Genomic DNA, 19,382 nt, shown 5'->3' with positions numbered 1-19,382 from the left:
CTAGAGCCTAGTCGAATCCAGAAGAAGTGGTGTGTACCTGTGTACACCACGCTGCGAGGTGTACTCAGACTTACCACGACGCAGGCCTAAAATCCGAAATCGATTAGGCTTTTCGGATTCTGTAGTGGTGGGGTGGAAACTGAGAGAAAGTCACTGTACATCCCGCCGTCAGAAGGGCAGAAACAAGGTGTGAAGGGCGCAGAAACGACATTACACCAGGATCTCTTGACTTCTTTTTTTTCGGCTTCTTCTCTTTTTGCTTTGCGCCCAGCTTTTTTTCATGTGGCTTTTCTCCGTCACCACGACTAAACGGGACAAGGGAGATGAAAGAAGATGGTGTGATGAGAGCGACATCGGATGTACAATGTCAAAGTAAACATTGTGAAGAAAACAGAAAACACGTCAACCAACCTGCAAATATCGTCAAATATTCCATCTTTCTGTCCCAGGTGATCGATGGTGGAAAAGATGGCCCTTCCCTCGCAAAAAATTCTGGAAGAAAAGGCTATCGTCGGCTGGAATCGGCATTCATTTTTGTCCTCTTTCTATTTCTTTCTTCTCTCTGCGTTCCCCGGAGCGAGCGAGTGGTCCCTACGGGTCCGTAACACGGGCGGGTCCGGAGATGGACCGATTCTCTTATAAGAAAAATCCATAAAAATTTCCATTCGGGAACCCACTTCTTCCCGCTCTAGGTGCGACGGTGAAGGGGTTAAAAGGGGTAGTGGTAGTGTATATACCATAATTACGACATCGTAAGGCTACAGAAGCTTCCAAAGGTTCCGAGCAGGGATCTAGAAGGAAAAACCTTTCTCGTCACGGTCGCCTCTTTGTGCTATTTGGAAAGGCCGGCTGGCGTCGGGAGCAGGTGGAGCATCACGGAGAAGATCGAAAGAAAACAAGAAAAGCGAGATGAGATCCCGTCACCGCTTTACTAGTAGGAAGCGTTGTACGAAGCACGGGTTTATGGCGCGACTCTATCGATCCTTTTCTGGGTCTGGCGAGCGGGAGCCATTTGTTTGGGGGTCATGATGTTGCTTTCGGTTTCAAGCTTATTGAAAAGGGATCACAGGGGGTGGGGGCAGAGCTTCTTTCTCGAAAGACTTGGCTACTCGCATCGTTTAGACATCGATCAGACATCGTTCAGAATGAGGAAATCACGAAATAGGACCTTCAATTGTAGAGGAACCGAACTGAAATGCCCTTTGAACTGCCGTCGAGAATCTCGGGGCCCGAAACCTCCGGCTTCCGATATCGACGCCGGGTAAGATCGAGAACGGGAGTTGGGCTACAATTCTCTTGTAGCTCGTATGACTATGACTACGAAGTACCATCCATGCCTGTTGCGATCAATTGATGGTTGGTGATGGATTGATACGATGCTGGGTGGTGGGTCAGGAGCACGAACGCATCAATTGATCCCTCCATCTGTGCGTCTGGTGTCACACCTGCTTGTAAGTGGTACACTGCACACACCCTGCAAGCCAGGCATGGCAACGAAACGTGCATACGGCTTGGTTTCGCACAATTCGGTACTACTGGCGGATAGACTCGAGTAAATGACCAGACTAGTGACTTACACTCCAGTGGACTGCGCTACACTATACTACTTCGTTCACTATGCGAGCGCTTTAGGGCGTAGAATCGACAAGATGACTCTTATGGGGAAGCACTACGCCCCCGTTAACGGCGTGAAGGCCTAGCGCGCAGTGCAAAACGCGATGAGCCGAGGGACCATTTCGACGCAAAATAGGAGGGGAAACGGACTAAAAAAAAGCGGCAGTCAACATCAAGTGAAGGGCGTTGCTAGATGTAAGCATTATGGTTTATGAGCCACATTACTTCAAAACGTGAAGTCGTTCGTCCACGCTGTTTGTGCAAGCCAATGTACCTCTACTTGACCGCTACAGGAGCACGTCTCAAATGGCTGGGTACAGCTTTCGCAACATGAACCCACCAAGACATCATCAGGAAACAACACCCACAGGGCCAGGGCTCAGGCATTTACACAGTGCGGTGGTGGTGTCTGACTTTTGTAGAGCGTGCGCACGCCCTTCCGCCCAGTTGGCTGGGAATTTTATCAATCACGTTCACGTCAAATGCCACCGCCAAGCCCCCATCTACGATTTGACCACAGCCCGGTCAGTCTCCGAACCCGATTCGAGACCGCCCTCGAGGGTCCGGGTCCGAGGACCCACTGTAGAGCCCACTCTTGCACTCACCCCCCCTGTTGCCCCTGTTGCCCTTGCTCAATTCCTTGGGTGTGTCGCCATTTCCCATTACGCAAGGAGAGCACGTTCTTGATTCTCCGGTTCGTGTACTTCAGAAAATCTAGCTCAGTCCTGACGTTCTCGAGGAGCCCTGGTGCCTCTCGCTTGTATCAGAACTATACTACAAGGAGATCGCAATGCAACCTTGGCTAGACATATTTGGCCAATGTGACTCAGCCTTAACATCTTTCCAATGCCGCAAGGGGTGCAAAATGTAAAATGTGGATCAGTGTCATCGGTGCGCCCTTCTGCGCTTGCAAGTTTGTTCGAGAGGAAGAAAAAAAACTTAGCATCAATTCAATTGCTAATAGCTCCTGCCATGTAGTTCGTATCCCACACCAGCAAGGTTATGACGCCTTTTTACGACAGCCCATCCCACACTCATTTTGGGTATTGACGGTTGTACTGTACCTACCGTACACTACTAGCATACTTCGTACGTTGCTCCGTTTATGGATTCTATTATTCATTTTTGCGCCTTTTCGGCTTCTTCCATCCTTGCTAGAATGTGAGCCTTTAATGGTCTCGGCATGGAGTGGAGTACACATCCTACAATTGCACACACACCCTTCCGGATCCGGCTTCCGCAGGCGTCTTTGACATATAAGTTGATGATGCCCGCCTCGATGCCTCAGTGGTCGCAACGAGTCTGTAGAATATCCAACCGCAATATCATCATCGTCTCGTTCCGAGCTTCAAAAAGAAGGCACATTACTTCCTTCAAGCGCATTGAATCAGTAGAAGTTACGCACTTACACCGCACACTTCAGAGACGGTTGATCACCCCTCCAGTTACTGAGTTCCCGCTGAGGCTCTCTGCCACCAGCTCTCTCCTTTCCCTCCCCTCCCACCCCACCCTTCACTGTTCCCGTGCCGGATCCTGAGAGCTGTCCGGCACTTATATCTGCTTCATTGTATCACCACCACAACTCAGATAACAAACGCCACCATGTCGAACCTCTTCGAAACCGCCTCCTTGGCGTCCTCCCTCACCTGGAAGGCATCCAACCCCGTCTTCCGCAAGGCCAGCGTTTCCATCCAACTCTGGAAGCACTGGGAAGAGAAGATCTACACATCCGGCTCCCCCATCATGGGCGAGGTAGTCATTACCCCGTTCCGCGACACGCGCTTCGAAACCGTAGAAATCACCTTCCTCGGCATCTCGCGCACCAAGCTCGTCGCGACCCAAGTCCCCCAAAGGTCCTCTCACGTCTTCCTCAAGCTCACCATGCCCGTCTCCGACTCCAAGTACCCCGTGCCCCGCGTCTTCGAGACCGGCCGCGCCTACGCCATTCCCTTCAACTTCGTCGTGCCGAGCCAGCTCACACTGAGCGCCTGCAAGCACCCCGCCGACTCCGTCTATGTGCAGGACTACCACACGCGCCTGCCGCCGACCATGGGGTCTTGGTCTAGGGACGACTTTGGGCCCGAGACTGCCGAGATCGAGTACTACGTTCGCGTGCGCGTTTTGGGCGAGCCCGCCGAGGGTAGCAGCAGGCCCGAGAAGATCTTCGAGGCGCAGAAGCCTGTGCTGGTGTTGCCTCCCTCTCCCGAGGATGCGCCGTTCAATGTGACGTCTCAGGATGTCAACTATACCATGTCTAAGAGCAAGAACCTCCGGAAGAGCATGTTCTCTAACAAGCTGGGCAAGTTCACCGCGAGCGCCGCGCAGCCTCCGGCCGTGCACGTGGGAGCGGATGCGAGGACTGCTTCCGACACGGCAGTGACCGTACAGCTGGGCTTCGAGCCTGTGACGTCCGATGTTGCGCCGCCCACGGTGAAGTCGGTTTCGGCGAAGCTTGTATCTAGCACGTACTACGGTGCTACGCCGGCGAGGGGCCTCCCCGATATGGGCGGCAGGCCAGAATACGCCATCGAGCCTCCTCGGCTCGCTTACAAGACGAATGTGCCGCTCTTCAACACAGACATTGACCGGGTTACGTGGCGACTGCAATGCGCCAACATGAGGCGAGATTCGGGATACTCTACGGACAACTGCGAGAGCGATAGCTCCACCGGGAGGAAGTCGAAGAAACGCTCTTCCAAGGCCGACAAGGTATCGCACGCCGCTACTCTCTACATCCCCTTCAAGGTGCCGTCCAAGAACAAGGTCTTGCTGCCGACGTTCCACTCGTGCCTCATTTCTAGGGTGTATGCGCTTAGTCTTACCCTGACCGTGGGCCCCGCTAACACGACGGTGTCACTCATGGTTCCTCTACAAGTGGCTGTTGAGCCCTCTGAGGAGAGCATTGGGGAAGAGGATATTGGTGAAGATATTGAGGAGTATCTCACTCCTCGTGTCATTAGGGTGCCGGACAATGATGACGTTGTCCGACATGCTCTGCCAGGCTATGCTTGAGATGTCGGGGCAGAAAAGATGAAAGAAAAAAAAATCGGCGAGCTATGTCATGTGTAACGATTTCCTATGTTTCTATTCGGTTGGTTTCTTGCATTGGGTCTGTTTTTTTTTTCTTTCTTTTCTTTCCTTCCTTCTGTGTCTACTTTTCTCTATTCTCTCCCGCTCAGGTCTGCTGGCGTTTTGATTCTTCTAAGATTCCCTGTTTGCTTTTCAACACATAAGAGAGCGGGTTGGCATAAACGGACTCTGGGAACCTTCGATTTCTCTTTTCCACAATGGTTTTTGGTTGGCACGCAAATGCGTGATGTGGTGATGTTGACCAGGAAGGAAACGATTATACCCGAATTGATAGACGGCTGGACTGGAATGCTGGTGCTTGCTTTATCATTAGATGATGACCTGTTTATATGCATCGCATCAAATGCAGTATATTGAATAATAAGACTAATTGAATTATTACATTGCATCTGCTTCGTTATCGAGTCATCGTGATGCAAGAATCGTAGCTGGGAATTTAGGTTTATCTCTGGGTGTGCAAGTTGCCACGTGCGAGTTCGATTGATTTTGGTAATACCGTCGCGGAAGGAGCAACCATTACTTCGTATTTGGTACTCATCCGCGGGTGCTACTTGATGATTTCTTCTCTCATCTTAAGCTTAAGTCAAGATCCAGAGCCCTCTAAACTCCGGAGGGAACGCATACACAGTCCAACAGTCCACGGTCTCGCAAAGTAACGCTGAACCCTATTATCTGATATTTTACCCCAGACCTTGCGGACCTCTTGGCAGGCTCTGCCCCTGCAGCAGGCAAGGGGCGCCCAATCGAATGTTTCGAAACCAGACCTAAATCTCCAAAGACCCCCCCTTCAGGAACGAATGATAAGAGGACTTGGATGCTCGCGTCAAAAAGCCGAACCAAGATTTGCCAGATTGCTTCACCGATTCCATTCTTCGAAATCCAGAACTCTCTTCTCCCTTCGCTCCTTTTATCCTGCTAGACATCGTCGCTCTCTTAACTTTTGTTGGATGAAACGGACATCCCTGACGTAGAATTTTCCAATTGATCCTTTCCTTCGAAACACAGCTCCCCCTGTCCCGGTCGTTACTACGCCAAGAGCCTCCGATCCTAGTCGCCGTTGTCGAGATTCGCGACGACGTGCCACTCCCGGCCGAAAATACAGAGAATCGGCAATAGCCCAGGCGGTCTGTCCCATTTCTCGCGATAGGCGCTCTTTATTTGTTCTCTTAGTTCTCCTTGAGGCGCTCTATCCATCCCGATTCGACGCCCTCCCCGCGCCCCCCCTTTTTCGCCCGGCCAAACGAAACCGAGCCCATTGACGAAATTCTCCGACGTTGAGCAAGGTGACAAGGAAGGCTTGTGGAGTCTTGAACCGTGACACGATACCGCGACAAGCTTGTTTTTCGAGTTCGGCCGCTTAATGTTTGCGTATTTATGATAAGTCTTGCTACTCTTGCACTGCGATCGGCATGCGCAACCTCGCCTCTACGGCCCTGGGGGCGCTTGTGTCCTTGTCCTATATCCAAGCTTCCAATGCCTTTTACATTCCAGGTAAGAGGGGAACCCTGCGACGTTCCTACGATCAGCCCTCCCGGCAACCCTTCGCTTCCGTATGTTGATCGTTAGATTCCCTAGGCTTCTCGATAAAAAGCTACAACGATGGCGAACAAATCCCCGTCCTCGTCAACAAGGTGTACTCCGACAACACCCAGCTCCAGTACGGTTACTACGACCTTCCCTTCGTATGTCCCCCGACAGGCGAGCAGCACTCAGGCCTTCTCAGCGGCAAGAACGTGCCCCTAAATCTCGGCGAAGTCCTCCGCGGCGACCGCATCAAGACGTCGGATATCGATCTCAGGATGGGCGAGGACAAGGAATGCGCCATGCTCTGCAACCTCGAGCTCAACCGCGCCAAGGTCGAGCGGGCGAGGGACCTCGTCGAGGATGGGTATGTGGTCGAATGGATCGTCGATAACCTCCCCGGCGCGACGAGCTTCGTGACCACGGACAAGTCGAAGAAGTACTACGCCGCGGGCTTCAAGCTGGGTTCGATCGAGGTCGGCCCCACGGGTGAGGAAAAGGTTCTTCTCAACAACCATCATACGATTGTTATCCGGTACAGGAGAGCGCCGGGTCGCGCGGGGGATCAGGGCGGCAAGGTGGTTGTTGGCTTCGAGGTCTACCCGAAGAGCATTGGCGTTGAGAACCCCATGAACGATATCGGTTGCCCGTTCGACATGCAGCACATTACACACAATCTAGAGCTCCGACTCCCGCCCAGGAGTGAGGACGAAACCGACGAGGATGCCGAGCGCTCGCTCATGTCGGTCCGCTACACTTACTCGGTCTACTTCCGCGAAGATGAATCGATTGAGTGGAACCGACGGTGGGATCTCTACTTTGTCAACCAGGAGGATGGGAACAGGATCCACTGGCTCGCGATTGTGAATTCGCTCATCATTTGCGGGCTTCTGACCACGGTTGTTGCGATTATCCTAGCCAAGACGATTCGCGCCGACATCAAGAGTTACAAGGATATCAAGGCCGAGGAGGGCCGGTCCAAGCTCAAGCTCAAACCCCTCCCCTCACCAGGTGCCGGGGAGAAGACTGGGGGTGGTCTCCTGAGCCAGGGCCCCACGGAGGAGGACGATGATCACCTCGATTCTGACGACGAGGCCTTCGAGGATGCCAGTGGATGGAAGCTTCTGCACTCGGATGTCTTCAGGACGCCTGCGTATGGATATCTCCTGGCGGCGTTGGTAGGGTCAGGAATGCAGTTGCTTCTCATGGCTCTCGGCCTGGTTCTTCTGAGCGCGTTTGGCGTGTTGAACCCCAGCTTCCGCGGCGGCTTCATTAGCGTCGGCATGGGTCTGTTCATCTTCAACGGCTTGTTCAGCGGATACTTTTCGGCGCGGGTGTTCAAGACGCTCGACGGCCAGAGCTGGCGCCGCAACGCGCTTGTCACGGCGCTCTTCGTCCCCGGCCTACTGTTCGTCGTCGTCTTCATGCTGAACTTATTCGTGTGGGCGCAGGCATCCAGCACGGCCATCCCCTTCAGCACGTTAATTGCGCTCATCGTCCTGTGGTTCTGCATCCAGGTGCCCCTCGTCTACGTTGGCTCGTGGTACGGCTTCAACAACGCGGCGGCGTGGGAGCACCCGACGAAAGCGACGTCGATCGCGCGCCAGGTCCCGCCGCAGTCGTGGTACCTCCAACCCTTCCAGACGATCCTCTTCGCGGGGCTCATCCCCTTCGCCGTCATCTTCATCGAGCTCCTCTTCGTGTTCCGGTCGGTGTGGCAGGACAAGAGCGGGTACTACTACGTCTTCGGGTTCCTGGCCGTCGTGTCGTTCATCCTCATGGTGACCGTGGCCGAGGTGACCATCGTGTCGGTGTTCTTGCAGCTCTGCGCCGAGAACCATAACTGGTGGTGGCGGTCGTTCTTGGTGGGCGGGAGCAGCTCGGTGTGGGTGTTTGCTTACTGCGTGTGGTATTACTTTTTTAAACTCAATATTACGGGCTTTGTGAGCACGATGCTTTTCTTTGGGTATAGTTTCATGGCGTGTTGCGTTTATGGGTTGTTGACGGGGACGGTTGGGTTCCTGAGCGCGTATGCGTTTATTAGGAGGATTTACGGGTGAGTTTTCCTTTTGCTTCAGTTACTTCTTTTCCCTGTTTCCCCCTTTTATGGCGTTGCTAACTGTTTCGTTTTCTTTGGAACAGCGCTATTAAAGTCGACTAAGACGGCATGCTTTGGTTGTTTGAATAGTTTTCGGTGTTTTTTTTTAGGTCAACCTAGAGATGTTTTCTTATATATTTACGCCTTTCTTCTTGGTCTGCATCAGCCGCTGGCGATGGAGCTTTATTTTGGGGTCGGATGAAAATCATGAACACACAAGCGAACGGAGACGGGCGTTCATTCTTATTATACCACTCTTACTTCCTGGGGCTGGTCTTATGCTTGGTTTTCTTACTTGTTTTTAATCATCTGGGACGACTCTTTCTGTTTCCTCTCTTTACTTTCTTGGCCCGCCCTCTCCTTGTGTTGCTGCATGTGTTATCAGGTGCCAAGATGCTTGACTCAACGGAGACGGGGTATATTTTTCGCATGCTTGAGTGTGTCTGTATACGTATTTTGATGAAAAAGAAACGAGGCTAGGCTTCTCTTGCCTGAGAGATGACGTTAGTGTACAATCAACATGTTATCGTTTCCCCCGACCGAGTTGGCTGCTTCACTTCATCACCGTCTCGTCCATCGTCAATGACATTAGCGTGACAACAGGGCGTGAACCCCGCATGAAGTGTGGAGTGTGGTGCATGTCGAGGATGCCAAGGGCGCAAGTCTGCGCGGGTCTGCGCGGGTCTTCGGGAGAGAAGAAGTGCGGAATACATCCCATTGGAATCAAAACGGAAAGGTGGGGTTATTTTGGGAGGGGTCGAGAAGGAAGAGAGAGAGAGAGAACAGAGCGACTCGCGGGGAGAAGAATGGGACGACATCGGGCTCGGGATTGATCCGCGGTCATTTCGCTGGGCTGCAGGGGAGGTCTGGATTCATTGATCCAGCAATTGATTGATCAATTCCGGAATTAACTCTCTACGATACGGAACGATACCGGCGGGGTCCTGCGAAACTTCTTGGTGGCAAGGACGTTCACACAGAGAGAGAGAGAGAGAGAGAGCTCTAGCGCCAATTGAAACCGCAAACATACCCCCGCTTAAAACAGAGAAGAGAACAAAAAAGAGACGCACCGGGTAGAGGAACGGCGGCCTTGCCCTATGGAGGCAGGTCAATTGAATGCCTCAGCGATTCCGGGGAGCCGGTGGGGGGGAACTTTGAAGACTGGAGAGACTACATGTCGTCGTTAGCTCGAACCGAAATATACATACATCCCTATGTCCCCGACTCCGATGCTCCATTCTTTTTCTGGGTCACTTGTTCTTCTTCTGTTGTCTATATATCATCTCATTCCTTGTTGGAGCTTTCTAGATTTGCAGCTAGCATTTAGACACATTCACCTCACTTACACGGTCGACAATGGATTCCAACCAGTTCCGCGAGGCAGCAAAGGCCTCAATTGAGGATGGTAAAAACCGACCCTGATCACGTCCTTTCCTCTCCCCTCTGTTCGCACCAAGAACTCTCTTTCGCTAACTGGGAAAACCTCCCATTCTCCCCTCCGCCGCAGTCGCATCCTACTATGACAGCCTCCCAGACCTTAAGGTCGTCTCCTCCGTCCAGCCGGGCTACCTCCGCCCGCTCCTCCCCTCATCACCACCTCTCCAAGGCGAATCCTACGACGCCATCCGCGCCGATATCCAGTCCAAGATCCTCCCAGGAATAACGCACTGGCAAAGCCCCAACTTCATGGCCTTCTTCCCCTGCAGCGCCTCCTTCCCCGCGATGCTCGCCGACATGTACTCCAACGCCTTCAACGGCGCCCACTTCAACTGGATCTGCTCGCCCGCCGTCACCGAGCTCGAGACCGTCATGATGGACTGGCTGGCCCAGGCCCTCGCCCTGCCCGACTGCTTCCTCAGCACGGGGCCCACGCGCGGCGGCGGCGTCATCCAGGGGACCGCTTCCGAGGCCATCTTGACAGCCATGGTGGCCGCGCGGGACAAGTTCCTGCGCTCGCGCACGGCGCATCTCGCTGAGGATTCGGAGGAGAAGGAGGACGAGACCTGGCGGTTGAGGAGTAAGCTCGTGGCGCTGGGCTCGGATATGACGCATTCGAGCACCAAGAAAGCCGCCAAGATCTTAGGCGTGCGCTTCGGTACCGTCCCCGTGTCTCGCGCCACGGGATACGCCATGACGGCCGAGTCGCTAGCCAACAAGCTCCGCGACCTCCGCGCGAAGGGCCTCGAGCCGTTTTACCTCACCGCCACCCTGGGCACCACGGATACCTGCGCCATCGACGACCTCGAGGGAATCGTCGCCCTGCTAAAGGACGAGTCGCTCAACCCGAACGACGCCCTCTGGGTCCACCTCGACGCCGCCTACGCGGGAGCGGCCCTCATCTGCCCCGAGCACCAGACTTTCAACGCCCACCTCGCGCACTTCCACACCGTGGACTTCAACCCCCACAAATGGCTCCTCACAAACTTCGACTGCTCCGCCCTCTGGGTGCGCAACCGCGCCTGGCTCACCGACGCCCTCTCCGTCAACCCCGCCTACCTCCGCAACGACCTCTCCGATGCCGGCCTCGTCACCGACTACCGCGACTGGCAGATCCCCCTGGGCCGTCGCTTCAGGAGCCTGAAGCTTTGGTTCCTCATGCGCACCTACGGCATCGAAGGGCTGAGGGCCCACGTCAGGGGCGGCATCGCCCGCGGCGACCTCTTCGCGAACCTCGTCGCTGGGAGGACGGACCTGTTCGAGGTTATTGCGGGCCCGAGCTTTGCGCTTGTTGTGCTTAGGGTTGCGGGCGGCACTGATGAGGAGGAGAGTAATTTGCTGACGAAGAGGGTTTATGATGCTATTAGTGCTGAGGGCGAGTTTTTCCTTACGAGCTCGGTGCTGAAGGGGCTTTATGCTATTCGGGTTTGCGTCTCGGGAGCAAATGTTGGGGAGGATGAGGTGCGCAGGGTCTTCGACGCCTTGGTGAGGTGTACGGAGGAGGTGACTGGGCGGAAGAAGCAAGAAGCGGCTTAGACGAAGGTGGACCTGGTGGTTTCTCAAGAGAGAGAAGAAGCATACACTCTGTCACTCATGATTTACTCGGTATAGAACTGATCCCTTCTCAGTTTTAGTTTTATAATAGTTTTTACCATTTTCGGTAATCTACGATATGCGCCCATACAATGCAAAAGACATTATCTCATGAGGAGGAAACTAAAAGAGAAAAAAAAAAAAAAAGAAAAAAGAACTCTCAAATACTAGCTCTCCGTGGAGCCATTGTCCTCCTCAGCGCCTTCTTGGCCTCCGTCTCCTCCACCAGCGGCAACACGCCCTGTTCCTTAAGCTTCTGCAAATACTCCTTGCCGTATTTGTACCCCGTCTGATAGATCTCATCAAACTTGCCAAAGTCAAGTGTTCCGTAAGGGTCGATAGGAGGCCGCATATATTGACATCCGGGCATCGCCTTTGCGCGCTCCAGGGCATCGACACTCGAGACGTACGCAAGTCTCGCTTGGATTTCCGCCAGCGTCGGTGGGTTCGGGTAAGACGAGAACGGATTCCAGCGGTTGAGAATAACCCACATGCCAGACAGCGAGTCGCCGAACTTCTGAGGCGTATCGTCGTCGAGAGACCCGACGTCTACGGCGAAAATAGTGTCGGCACCCAACGCCCTCATGTGTGAGACCGTGAGGTTGTCAATGTACCCACCGTCGAGGAGCATGCTGCCCTCATCGCACAGCGGAGGCAATAGACCTGCGAGAGACATCGACGCGCGAATGTATCGCCAAGCGTACCCGCTAGTGTGAAACTCGGCTCGACTTTTGCTAATGTTTGTCGTGTTGCAATAGTATTCAAGCCAAAAGTCTTCCATCTGCGCGTTACCAAATGTCTTGAAGATGCCCCGGTTGAACTCGTGGCCGGTGGTATAAGACACGGAGGGGTAGGTTAGATCCAGGGCCATTCTCCAGATGCTGGCCATGCGCCCAGCAAACTTCTTCGCCAGCCCGAAAATGGGGACGACGTCTGCATGCCGCGCATACAGAGCACCGATAAAGGCTCCGATCGAGGTACCGCCAATCATATCGATCGGAATTCCAGCCTCTTCCATGGCGCGGATGATACCAATCTGAGCAATGCCTCTGGCACCTCCTCCGCCAAGGACGAGGCCGACCGATTTTCCGCACAGCTTTCTCGCTAGACGATGGAAGTCTCCCTTATACGGCGCCTCCAGCGAATAGTATGAGCTATGCCGGATTTTCTTGGAGGTGTATTTTTGAATTTCAGCCTGCAGGATTTGGACTCGTTCCTTGATTGCCTTGCCCAGCTTCCTCACGGGCGGGTGCTCAGGCACCGTATTGAGTCTGAACGGCATTTGAACGTGATAGTGTCCTCCGTTGATCCACACACGGTTTCTCAACCATGCCCTAGTCAGTCCCTGAGGTGAGTACCTCTCAGCATGCAAGAGCACAAGGGTCTTTCTGGCTGTCGATTTCATGCCAAGCATGAAGCGCTCGTACTCGCCAATCTCTGGAGAGCCCTCCGCTAGACCAACTAGCAGTATGCTATCAGCCTGCGAGATACATGTCTGCGTCCACGGAGAGTTCACATTTGTGTCTATAATGAAAATTAGTACAAACAGAACTACTTGGCAGTACATAATCCCAGAAAAATAAGGAACTTACCTGCGACATATAGTACGAGGCTGTACTTCTCCTCGAGATCAGCTAGATATTGAGATAGTTTCAGTTTACCCATCTTGTTAAACGCATGCCTGCCGAGATGGCTCAAGATGGCCTCTTGGTTCAGGGACGTGGCACCGTTTGGAGGACCAACTTGGGCGAGCGCGCTCATCAGCCTATTTCCAAACTCTACCACTGGAACTCCCGAGGTGACGGGGAGGATGGCAACGGTCCGCAAATTGACGATCGATGAGCCCTTGAACGATGCTGCCGCCGCCGCGCTGCCATCCTTTAGAATAAACTTGGATGGATCATCGAACAATGTTCTCATTCGGGAGGCAATAATCTTCGAAATTTTAATCGTAATGTTAGGATGCTCTTGCGCGAGACTGTTGAAAAGTGTGCGCGGGAATTTGACAAGTTCCGCGTCTCGAATGGCATGAAGCGTCCCTGGTCTCGTTGACTCAGTCAATACCTCCAACTCGCCCACACTCTCACCCTGGCCAAACTCGTCGCGGACTTTCACGCCGCCTTCCTTTTTGTCCTCGACCAGACGTAAACGTCCGTTGAGAACAATGTAAATGGCTTCACTCTCATCATTCTTGCGAAACATCACCTCTCCAGCGTTGACTTGCACCCACTCTAGTGCAAAGTCGATGTGGAGAATCAGGCGGGGCAAGAGGTTTGTAAGTCTCTTTGCCATAGTCAGGAGTGCGATGGGGTATTTATCGACGATGCGTTCAAGCGGTGCGCGGGGAAGGAAGCCAACATAGACATCCGTCTTCGCGACTACATCGATGAACGACCTGTACGAGGAGACGCTGCCAATATAGCCGGCCAGACCGCCTGGTTTAATGAGGGCCACGCTCCGGCGACTGCGGCGTCCGTTCTTCTTTGGCTTGTTGTCTTGGGCGACGTTATCTGGTGGGAATGGTGGGAATGGGATCGTATCTTCATCACCAGCACTTGGGCCAGAGAAACCACCGGACGTGTGTCTGTGGGGGTCTGGGAACATATCAATCGAGCCTTCATCGTGTGATGAGCATATATCGAGGAAGCCGTCGATAACGTAGTACAGCCCTGGACTCCGTTCGCCCTGCTCAATTAGCACGGAGCCCTTCGGGAAGAAGACAATCTCGACTTCGTGCTTCATGTCCAGAGCTAGGGCATGAGCACCTGGCGGGGTGCCCATGGCGACATTTGTCGATGCCATCGACTCGGTTTCGCCATCAGCTGACCCGTCTAAGGGACCCATGAAGCCGAAAGCATTGCTGCCGCCACCACCTACACTGCTGAAAACAACATTGCGGCTTTTATGGTCGAAAGAAGGCAGGCGAGGGGAACCCTCGGAGGATTCGGGCTCCCTCCGGCTGGTCGTTCCAGAACCAAAACCGAGTGCCTTGAACATACATTCCAGCACAGACACGCGGAACACATTGTCCTCATCTACGGACTCTCGCCCATGGTTAAACGGGCTCCGTGGCTTACCATCAAATGGATCAAAAGATCTCTGAGGGACCTGCCCATTCACCTCCTTCCGCTTATTCGTCTCTTTCCTTGGAAGATCTGGTGTCGGGTGAGACAGAAAATCGGTGGCAGTTGATAACCGACGCCCTGCGTGCCGGTCCAATTGAACATTAGATAGAAGATCTCCCGGGCTTGGAGAATGGTAAGGCGGGGTCTCTCGTGGCGGAGATATGGTCATGCCGCTAAGCGAGGTGCGATGCATAGACATAGACTGGAGCATGGCCTCTTTGCGCAAATTGGTGCTGCTCGGTGTGCGACGCTGCCTCGCAGTGGCGTTATGCAAGGCAATCCCCTTGTCCTGCTCGTCTTCGCCGATGCGCTCTCTCTCGCGCTCGAATTTTTGCTTGAGACGGTCCAACGGCTCACCTCGAAGGGGATTCGGTAACTGGCACATGGTGTACCGTACCACACTCTTTTCCGTATGTAGGACTTCTTCAGTCAGGCCAAGGTAGTTGTAAGCAGTTGCTAGCGTCACTCGCAGGAAGCGAGTGAGGATCAGATGAACAATTTGGGCGGTTGCCTTGGGGTAAGTTTTGATTAATCGACGGAAGGCACTTGCCGGTATGATGGCAATGGTCGTATCAACGGTGGCGCGAGCGATGATGTCGGGGTGTGCAGAGACGGAAGCCGCCCGTCGGTTTAGTGCCGGCCGGATCGGGGCATGAGATCTCCCGTCGTCAAGGGATACATGGGTGACTTTAGGCGTCTTAGCTTCAGACGAATACTGGAGGCCATCTGCCCCTTCAATTGGAGACTCTTGGTCCGGCAAGGGCGGTGTGACGTCTTTCGAACCGGACGGATCAGGAGTAGGTATCGAACTGCGTCCCCGAAAACCAGTCCGCGAAATATCCACAGACGAGGGACTAGTATTGGCCAAATCATCCTCAGGACTTCGCAGTCCGACGTCCTCTGTGAACAATGACATGATTGAAAACAGCGATGACATAGGAGCACCATTGCGCACCTCAGTTAGGAGTTGGTATCTCTGGTGGCTTGGACCGGGGTATCTATCGTCCTCGCCGGAGGAGTCGTAAAAGGAGGCACTGGGCGCTTCGCCAACCAGCGGCCTCGGGCCAGACTTCACAAAAATGTCCACAAGGCCATCAACAACAAGGCAGAAACCTTGTTCCTCCTCGAGGTTTAATGTTTCACCAGCGATAAGCTTTCGAGTTTGCATACTTCGAGTCAACTCATGGAACACGGGACGCTCAAGGTAGCCGAATATCTTGATAGCACTCAAGAATTCGTCCAGATAGCTTCCTAAACCGTACTTGATACCCTCTTCGTGAGCGCTCGGGAACATATCGACGTCGGGCTCCTTCCTTTGCGGTTCCGGCGGAAGACGAGAATACATGTTGAGGAGGCGGTATCTAACAACCCAAGTGACTGCTGAGATTATAGCCGCCAGAATGAGGGCCCTATGACGGACAAATTGTCAGTATATATGTAAATATATTCGAAAAAATGAAATGGGCTCTGACAGGGCTTACAAGGTTGTCGCGTTCATCGTTATTGTCCAGCTAGCTGAGAACAGGGAAAACAGAAGGGTCGGGATGGTGATCGTGGTCAACCGGATAGTCCAGTACAAGATTGATGAGATGAGGTGAAGAAGTGTGAGTATGAAGCGCCCGACGAACCCGGTCCAGGTCCCGGAAGAGCTAGGGTTTGCATGGTCCGCAGCAGCCATTGTGGCCAGAGCGGATGAATTAGAGGCATTCATCGCGTTTGAGAAAGGTCAAGGACTTTCACAGAGATGTTGGTAATAAGAAGCTCAACATCGTGCGTTCGAAGGGTTCGGCGCTAGCTTGTGGCCTGTAGCTTGTACGTAGCTGGGATAGGAGAGCCTATCATTCATACGATTTTGATGAGTAGAGCCATCTGTGGTCAAGCTCCGATAGGCCCTTCGAGATCACGACAGGTCAAAAATAATGACCAGGGAGGAAATACGACACCGGCAAGGAGAGTAGGGAAAAAGAGAAAACACAAAGAAAACAAACCCGCGGAGGTGCAGGCGACTCGTGGGCTCTTGAGAGGATGTTAGACAAGCACGTGGAAATCCAAGGAATGAAGACCCCAAGTCTCGGTCAGAAGCTCAAACGGGAATTGGAGCTAGCCGATACTGCCCGGTAGTTCTGCATATTGCCGAGCATTAGGCGATATAGAGCCTAACAGCAGGGGAAATATAACACTGCCACTAGTAGTGGGGTCCTTCCAGACTTGGCGGCTTGATCAATCTGAGGGATGACCTCATCACCTTCTGAGGATGCCCCGCCTCTTTCCAACTGGGAAGCAATGTACACCCGCGTGCTTCGTAGTTATCTCGAGCTTCGAGTCTGCCACCCCACTTCGCCTTCTCGTTTCCCAGGAGAGCATGTGTTAATTTTTAATGCATCCCTCAATTGACTTCATTCAATTCACATTCGCTAGAGTACCGTGGCTATAGCTGAATTTGCCTTGCCATGCCCTTTGGTCAGCTCGTGCTAGGCAGCCCTGGGGCTGGCAAGAGCACCTACTGCGATGGAAGTAAGTTTTTGGGCTTCGCCATCTTAGAAATCCCAAAATGCAACATGGCTAACTCCGCGTTTAAGTGCACCAGTTCCTAGGCGCCATCGGTAGAGCGTGCTCAGTTGTCAACCTCGACCCTGCTAATGACCATACCAATTACCCTTGCGCGATCGACATTCGGGACCTAGTGAAGCTGGAGGAGGCGATGGCGGACGACAAGCTAGGCCCCAATGGCGCCATGCTCTACGCTCTTGAAGAACTGGAGAACAATTTCGAGTGGTTAGAAGAAGGCTTGAAGGAGCTGGGCGAAGACTACGTTTTGTTCGATTGTCCTGGCCAGGTCGAGCTCTACACGCACCATCCGTCTCTGCGCAAGATTTTCTTCAAAATCCAAAAACTTGGGTATAGGGCACGGTGACCTCTCAAGCTAGCCCTTCTCTCAAGGTTGCGGCAAAGGCTAACAGGTTGAACGGATTGCAGCTAGTTGTGGTTCACTTGACCGACTGTATATGTCTAACCCAACCGTCGCTATATATCTCGAATCTCCTCCTCTCTCTCCGGGCAATGCTCCAAATGGATATGCCCCACGTCAACGTATTAACGAAGATCGATAAAATATCCGACTACGATCCGCTTCCCTACAACCTTGAGTACTACACAGATGTCGACGACTTGTCGCGCTTGCAACCATATCTCGAGGAAGAGACGCCCTCCCTGAGGAGCGACAAATTTAGCAGGCTTACGGAGGCGATCGCGGGAATGATTGAAAGCTACGGTCTTGTCAGATATGAGGTACTCGCTGTTGAGAACAAGCGCAGCATGATGCATCTCCTTCGCGTAATCGACCGCGCGGGCGGTTACGTCTTTGGTGGAGCTGAGGGGGCGAATGATACCGTATGGCAAGTCGCCATGAGGAACGAGTCTTCGATTATGGACATGCCGGATCTCCAGGAAAGATGGATCGATAATAAGGAAGCATATGACGAGATGGAGAAGCGAGAATGGGAGGAACAGATGGAGCGCCAGGCCGAGGCTTCGATGGACCTGGATGATGAGTGAAGTCCTGCCACACAGCTATGGATAATAAGGATGCGTCGAGTCACTTCAAAGCTCGGTAGGGTTGGTACGGATATCCCCTCACTGGTTCGGAAGACTCTTCTTGACGAGTCGACGAGCCTTTACATTGTGGGTAGTAGGGCGAAGAGGCGCGTCCCTTCTGACGAACCCTCATGACGGTGCTTGGCGTGGATATTCTGCGCCTACATGTATCGCCTACAAACCCTACCGTGAGCTCTACGATTATTGCTCAATGGCACCCGAAACTATTGCCTTGAGTGGGATAGCTTCTCCCATTTACAAACTTCGACGATATGTGATCGGAGGAAACACACGATGACACAGGGGACTAAGATGCTTTCACGAAATGAAGGATGCGAAGACCATCTTGTGGTAACCGGGGCGTGTATATACGCTGCATAGTGTAGTGTCAAATAAACCCTGTCAATGCATCCACCCCCTCGGTATTACTTCGTGTCGACATCTTCCCATGCATCAAAGTGGCGCGCTCAACTTGGAGCTCGCGGCTCGAGGGGGCTGCTGCATCCATTCTCTAAGAAGCGCGGTTCGGAAGTAGAATTACCCGGGGGTGTCTCGTATCTGGCACCGCATCTTCTCATAAGTATGGGAAGCTGGTCGCTGTCTTTGAAATGGACGACGCGTCAGGATACTGCGCTCGAAGATAGCCAAACACGCGGGCCTCGTGTAACAGAGAATCAGCGTGTTATGACCATGCAAAATCCGTCCAAGATTCCGAAAGACATTTCGACCACTGATGAGGCCTTAGCCAAAGGTGGTGAGGTGATTTCAAAACTCGTTGTTGTGAGTCCTCATTCAGCCTCACCATCCGATCCACTAAGGGATTCATCCATAACCTCATCCGCCATGGCGTCAACCCCATCCTTGCCGGGTTTTCCAAGAAGGGAGACGAGGGAGCCCGAACTACCGGACGCTGCATCCTCCTTGGCTGCTAAGATGAACTGCCTCGCGCGTCGCACAGCCTCCTGCTCGGCCTTGCGGATGGTGCCGCTCACACGAACGACCCTGAATATGCAACTGGAGCCCTCGGGGATGGGAATGCGGTTCATAAATGTGAGAGCAGCCCAGACCATACGGTAGTGAGCACGCGATGTCTTGACGATGAAAGTTGACGTCGCGCGAGATAGATATTTCACTGTTTCAAAGGGTTAGTAAAGCAGTGCCGATGAGTCGATATGTAGGCCGACAAATCGGAAAATTTCCTTACCAGAGAGGTTGCTTTCCATGGCGCCAGAGCCGTAGTCCCCGAAGAGTGAGGCGACCGCATTCTTTATGCCACGCGCGAGTGAGTGGGCATGAAGTTCGTCAACTGT

The 19,382-nt window shown here is 53.2% G+C and overlaps 5 protein-coding genes and 2 pseudogenes across 5 annotated transcripts; 5 read left to right on the top strand and 2 right to left on the bottom strand.

Moving 5' to 3' along the window:
* Window positions 1–3,216: 3,216 nt before the first annotated feature.
* On the top strand, window positions 3,217–4,626 carry SAPIO_CDS7250 (annotated as a pseudogene; the record flags this gene model as incomplete).
* A 1,487-nt stretch (window positions 4,627–6,113) lies between these two features.
* On the top strand, window positions 6,114–8,386 carry SAPIO_CDS7249 (Multispanning membrane; the record flags this gene model as incomplete). The annotated part of the gene is made up of 3 exons (XM_016789142.1): window positions 6,114–6,195; window positions 6,271–8,281; window positions 8,368–8,386. The coding sequence occupies 3 exons, from the start codon at window positions 6,114–6,116 to the stop codon at window positions 8,384–8,386; spliced, it is 2,112 nt and encodes a 703-aa protein (XP_016640969.1).
* A 1,293-nt stretch (window positions 8,387–9,679) lies between these two features.
* SAPIO_CDS7248 (Aromatic-L-amino-acid decarboxylase) lies at window positions 9,680–11,296 on the top strand (the record flags this gene model as incomplete). Its single annotated transcript, XM_016789141.1, has 2 exons — window positions 9,680–9,728; window positions 9,831–11,296. The coding sequence occupies 2 exons, from the start codon at window positions 9,680–9,682 to the stop codon at window positions 11,294–11,296; spliced, it is 1,515 nt and encodes a 504-aa protein (XP_016640968.1).
* Window positions 11,297–11,513: 217 nt separating this feature from the next.
* SAPIO_CDS7247 (Lysophospholipase NTE1) lies at window positions 11,514–15,976 on the bottom strand (the record flags this gene model as incomplete). The annotated part of the gene is made up of 3 exons (XM_016789140.1): window positions 11,514–12,805; window positions 12,946–15,887; window positions 15,960–15,976. 3 exons carry the CDS (start codon window positions 15,974–15,976, stop codon window positions 11,514–11,516), a joined length of 4,251 nt encoding a protein of 1,416 aa, XP_016640967.1.
* Window positions 15,977–16,928: 952 nt separating this feature from the next.
* SAPIO_CDS7246 (GPN-loop GTPase 2) lies at window positions 16,929–17,392 on the top strand (the record flags this gene model as incomplete). The annotated part of the gene is made up of 2 exons (XM_016789139.1): window positions 16,929–16,992; window positions 17,058–17,392. The coding sequence occupies 2 exons, from the start codon at window positions 16,929–16,931 to the stop codon at window positions 17,390–17,392; spliced, it is 399 nt and encodes a 132-aa protein (XP_016640966.1).
* Window positions 17,393–17,553: 161 nt separating this feature from the next.
* SAPIO_CDS7245 lies at window positions 17,554–18,033 on the top strand (annotated as a pseudogene; the record flags this gene model as incomplete).
* An 827-nt stretch (window positions 18,034–18,860) lies between these two features.
* Window positions 18,861–19,295, bottom strand: SAPIO_CDS7244 (uncharacterized protein; the record flags this gene model as incomplete). The annotated part of the gene is made up of 2 exons (XM_016789138.1): window positions 18,861–19,204; window positions 19,277–19,295. 2 exons carry the CDS (start codon window positions 19,293–19,295, stop codon window positions 18,861–18,863), a joined length of 363 nt encoding a protein of 120 aa, XP_016640965.1.
* Between the last annotated feature and the right edge of the window lie 87 nt (window positions 19,296–19,382).

The sequence above is a fragment of the Scedosporium apiospermum genome (assembly GCF_000732125.1).
Source record: "Scedosporium apiospermum strain IHEM 14462 chromosome Unknown SEQ_SAPIO_0110, whole genome shotgun sequence".
Taxonomy (NCBI): domain Eukaryota; kingdom Fungi; phylum Ascomycota; class Sordariomycetes; order Microascales; family Microascaceae; genus Scedosporium; species Scedosporium apiospermum.
Note: the sequence above shows the minus strand (reverse complement) of the source record. Positions and strands in the feature narration are given on the sequence as shown.